Source organism: Arachis ipaensis, chromosome B03, assembly GCF_000816755.2.
Source record: "Arachis ipaensis cultivar K30076 chromosome B03, Araip1.1, whole genome shotgun sequence".
NCBI lineage: Eukaryota > Viridiplantae > Streptophyta > Magnoliopsida > Fabales > Fabaceae > Arachis > Arachis ipaensis.
This window is the reverse complement of record NC_029787.2, coordinates 6,110,720-6,114,331: the sequence shown is the minus strand read 5'-3', so window position 1 is coordinate 6,114,331 and position 3,612 is coordinate 6,110,720. Positions and strand designations below refer to the sequence as shown.

At 33.7% G+C, this 3,612-nt stretch overlaps 1 protein-coding gene across 3 annotated transcripts in view; it reads left to right on the top strand.

The window, feature by feature from the left end:
* The window catches only part of LOC107628990 (protein EFR3 homolog cmp44E), an 8,415-nt gene continuing 5,992 nt past the window's right edge, over positions 1,190 to 3,612 (top strand). The window contains exons 1-6 of one of the 3 annotated variants that reach the window (XM_016331650.2): positions 1,190 to 1,658; positions 1,924 to 2,116; positions 2,479 to 2,553; positions 2,785 to 2,900; positions 3,141 to 3,255; positions 3,516 to 3,610. In XM_016331650.2, coding sequence (XP_016187136.1) covers positions 1,979 to 2,116; positions 2,479 to 2,553; positions 2,785 to 2,900; positions 3,141 to 3,255; positions 3,516 to 3,610 — 539 coding nt within the window. In that variant the 5' untranslated portion in view covers positions 1,190 to 1,658; positions 1,924 to 1,978. The other 2 variants (XM_016331648.2, XM_021117916.1) reach the window with 2 other exon arrangements.

The window sequence follows — 3,612 nt, the reverse complement described above, 5'->3', positions numbered from 1 at the left end:
GTGATATTATATTTTTTATACTTTTATCAAATTTTTACATACAAATTTTTTTTTGAGTGGTACACATATAAATTAATATATTTTGTAAACAAATTGAATAAATAAAATCTAAAAATATTATTTTGACCCATATATATAATCCATGCTTGTTAGTTGTTAATTCCCACGTTGGCTATGAGCATATATACCTAATCATTAACGCGGAAACGATGACCCGGTGGAATCAATCAATCAACTATGTTTATCAAGTAGCAACGTAAACTTTCAATCTTTCAGATTAATCTTTACAATATTTACTGTTAATTTTTTTTTATTCTTGTGATGATATCTTCAGATCTAAAATTAATATGTTACAGAATAAAATTTTATTAAACAAGATTAAAATTTCTATGATTTGCTTAAGCAGAAACCACTCAACTAAATCAAATTAATTTATTTTAAGAGATAACTGATTTTTTAGAGATAATTCAATTTAGTCTTTTAATTTGTATATAGGTCTCAATTTAGTTCCTAAAATTTTAATTGTCTCTATTTTTTGGTTTGCAGCAGGGTATCCATCAGGCCGGAAGCCCAATGACTAATCCCTCGGGTACTGCAGAGGCACACAAAGTGGGCGACCCTCCCAAACAAGCAAGCTCCATTCCCATCCTCCCGTGAGTATCGAACCCGGAAGAGATGGTTAAGGGACACAGACCCTCATCTATCTGTGCCAACTTGCGTTGGTTCAATTGTCTCTATTTAATTCTCAAATTTTGCAAATGTGATTCACGTTAATTCCAAGACTAATTTTCGACGCATAAACATTAACAGAACGTTGATATGGACAACCAAATACCACGTCGGTAAAACAACATAATTTTTGTTTTAGCACTCCAATAGTCCAAAAACACATCATAAGTGGTATTTATTACAAGTTTTTCTTCTAAAACAAGTGATTCGGTATCATTTTGGACCATTTAAGCGCTAAAACTATAACGACGTCATTTTACAAGTTACAACATGACATTTGGTTGTTCATGTTAGTATTTTATTAATGTTTTTGTGCCGAAAATTGTTCTAAAAGATTAATGTGAGTTATATTTGTAAAATTTGGAGACTAAAAAAAAATAATTAAAATTTTAGAGACTAAATTAAAATATGTATACAAACTTAAAGACAAAATTGAGTATTAACTAGATTTTTTTGGCAGGTTTTCTTAGCACATGATTAATTATAGTATCACAATGATGGTTTAATTTAACAGTGGTAACTGCTAAGCGGTAACAGAGAAACGTTTTTGTTGCCGCAGAAATAAGAGAAGGACATAACACAAAACTATTGCCTAATATTTTCGTAACGGCATTTAATTGTGGCACACACTCTCTGCGCTGAACACACCACACAGCCTGTCGAAGACGAACGAACACTTCAACCTTCTCTTTCACTTCTTCCGACCCCATTCCCATTACTCCCAACTACATTCAATTACGTACTCCTTCTCTTTCCATTTTTCACTTTCCCTCCTTCTTCTAATCTCTTCCAATTTTGATTCTGAATACCTGACTCTATTACGCGCTTATCAAATTAGTTTCCGAGTTTGATTATATAGTCCAGATCGTGATCCGACGGAGAATCTTGATTCTGCAACGAAGATAAATCTCTTTTGTTTCGATTTTTAGGTGAGTGAGTCAATGTAGCTTAGCTTAGCTTCCGATTTTCATCCATTGTTTTGGTTTCATTTGTTTATGTCGGAATACAGCTGGATTTTGACTTGGTTTTTTAATTCTTAGTGTAATTTGTGCAAAATTGTAATTGTTGTAACGGTGATGAACAGATATTTCAGTGATTTTTTAAAATTCTTTTAAGTTCTGATTATTTGTATGTACTATGTAGTAGTGAAAGTTAAATTATGGAGGAAAATTTTGATGTGAAAATGTTTTTCAGGTGAGAAAATTGGGTGTGTGTGAAGTGTGAAGTCTGATTCCAATTTCATAGCAAAATGGGGGTTATGTCTAGGCGGGTTGTGCCTGCTTGTGGTAATCTATGTTGTGTTGTTTGTCCTGCTATGAGGGCGAGCTCAAGGCAACCTGTGAAACGATACAAGAAGTTGCTAGCGGATATTTTCCCGCGGAATCAGGTGACATTTTCGGCTCATGTTAATGTTTTTATGCCATTTTCACTTCAGGTACTATGCTTTTTGGTTTGTTAGTTTGGAATGAGCATAGTTTTAGATTGCTTTGCGGTTGCGGTTACATTGTGATTACTCCTATAGTTGAAAAATATGTTTACAATTTCTGTCATGATGTGGTTGCCTTGATTGCCACATCTATTTCAGGTCATTGTTTAAAACCATGGTTATGAGAAGTTTGTTTCATATTCTAGAGAATTTTATTAGAATAGATGTTTGTGTTTCGAATGTTTTGTAGCTACTCTCAACCCTTTGTCTCTTATATGCACTTCCCATGATCTGATGTGCATGATCGTTACTGTGTTTGGCAGGAGGCTGAGCTTAATGATAGAAAAATTGGAAAGCTATGCGAGTATGCTTCTAAGAATCCATTAAGAATTCCTAAGGTAATATTATTCTTTGTCACTGCCATGTTCAATTGTATAATGTAATCATGACGAATTATGGCAGTTTAGCTAGCTATTCTCTTTAGTCTTTAATAGTTGTTTGTCTTGATATTTAATATGCTAATGTGGTGGAACGATATCTTAGATCATTGACCAAGTCTGAAGTTATTATTTTGGGGGTCAGAATATTGTACTTGCTTCAATCTAAGTTTCTCTGTTATATCTTTGCAGATAACTGAGAATTTGGAGCAAAGATGTTATAAGGATTTGCGTAATGAAATGTTTGGTTCAGTTAAAGTTGTCTTGTGCATATACAGGAAATTCTTATCGTCATGTAAGGAGCAGATGTAAGTTCAGTGGCACATATATAGTAATTAAACTAATTGTCATTATTCTGATAAATTCCCTCCTAATGAGTGGTTTTACTTTTTTAGTTTGCCAAATGTTTTGAACCAGTCTCAGACAGCCAATTTTTGCTGTACTATAAAGCTTTGGTTCATTTGATTTTGATTGTTGGATTGCCACTTCATTCTATTTCAAATAATCAGAATATGTAATAGTATGCAAGTGATACTCCTATTTTGCAGGCCACTATATGCCAGTAGTTTATTAGCGATAATTCGAACTCTTCTGGAACAGTCTCGAACAGATGAAATCAGGATATTAGGCTGCAACACTCTTGTTGATTTTATAGAATGCCAGGTATTTGGTTATTAAACCTTTCTTAGGGTTAACATCACTGTATGATTGGTTCCGTGGATACCGTGCAGCGATCTGCAATCCCTTTGAAAAGTATCTGTGTGGAAGTTAATTTTGGTGGTAAAAGTGGTACCCCTTAGCTCAAAAAGAAAAACCAGAGTTCTTTCTATAGATATTGCATGTTTTAGCCCTATGTATATATATTTGCTTTCTTTTCTAAACGGAACAATTTTTGTATCTCTGACTTTTTGAGTTAAAAATAGACAGATGGTACGTACGTGTTCAACTTAGAGGGTTTTATACTTAAACTATGCCAATTGGCTCAAGAAGTGGGCGAAGATGAACGAGCTCTGCATCTAC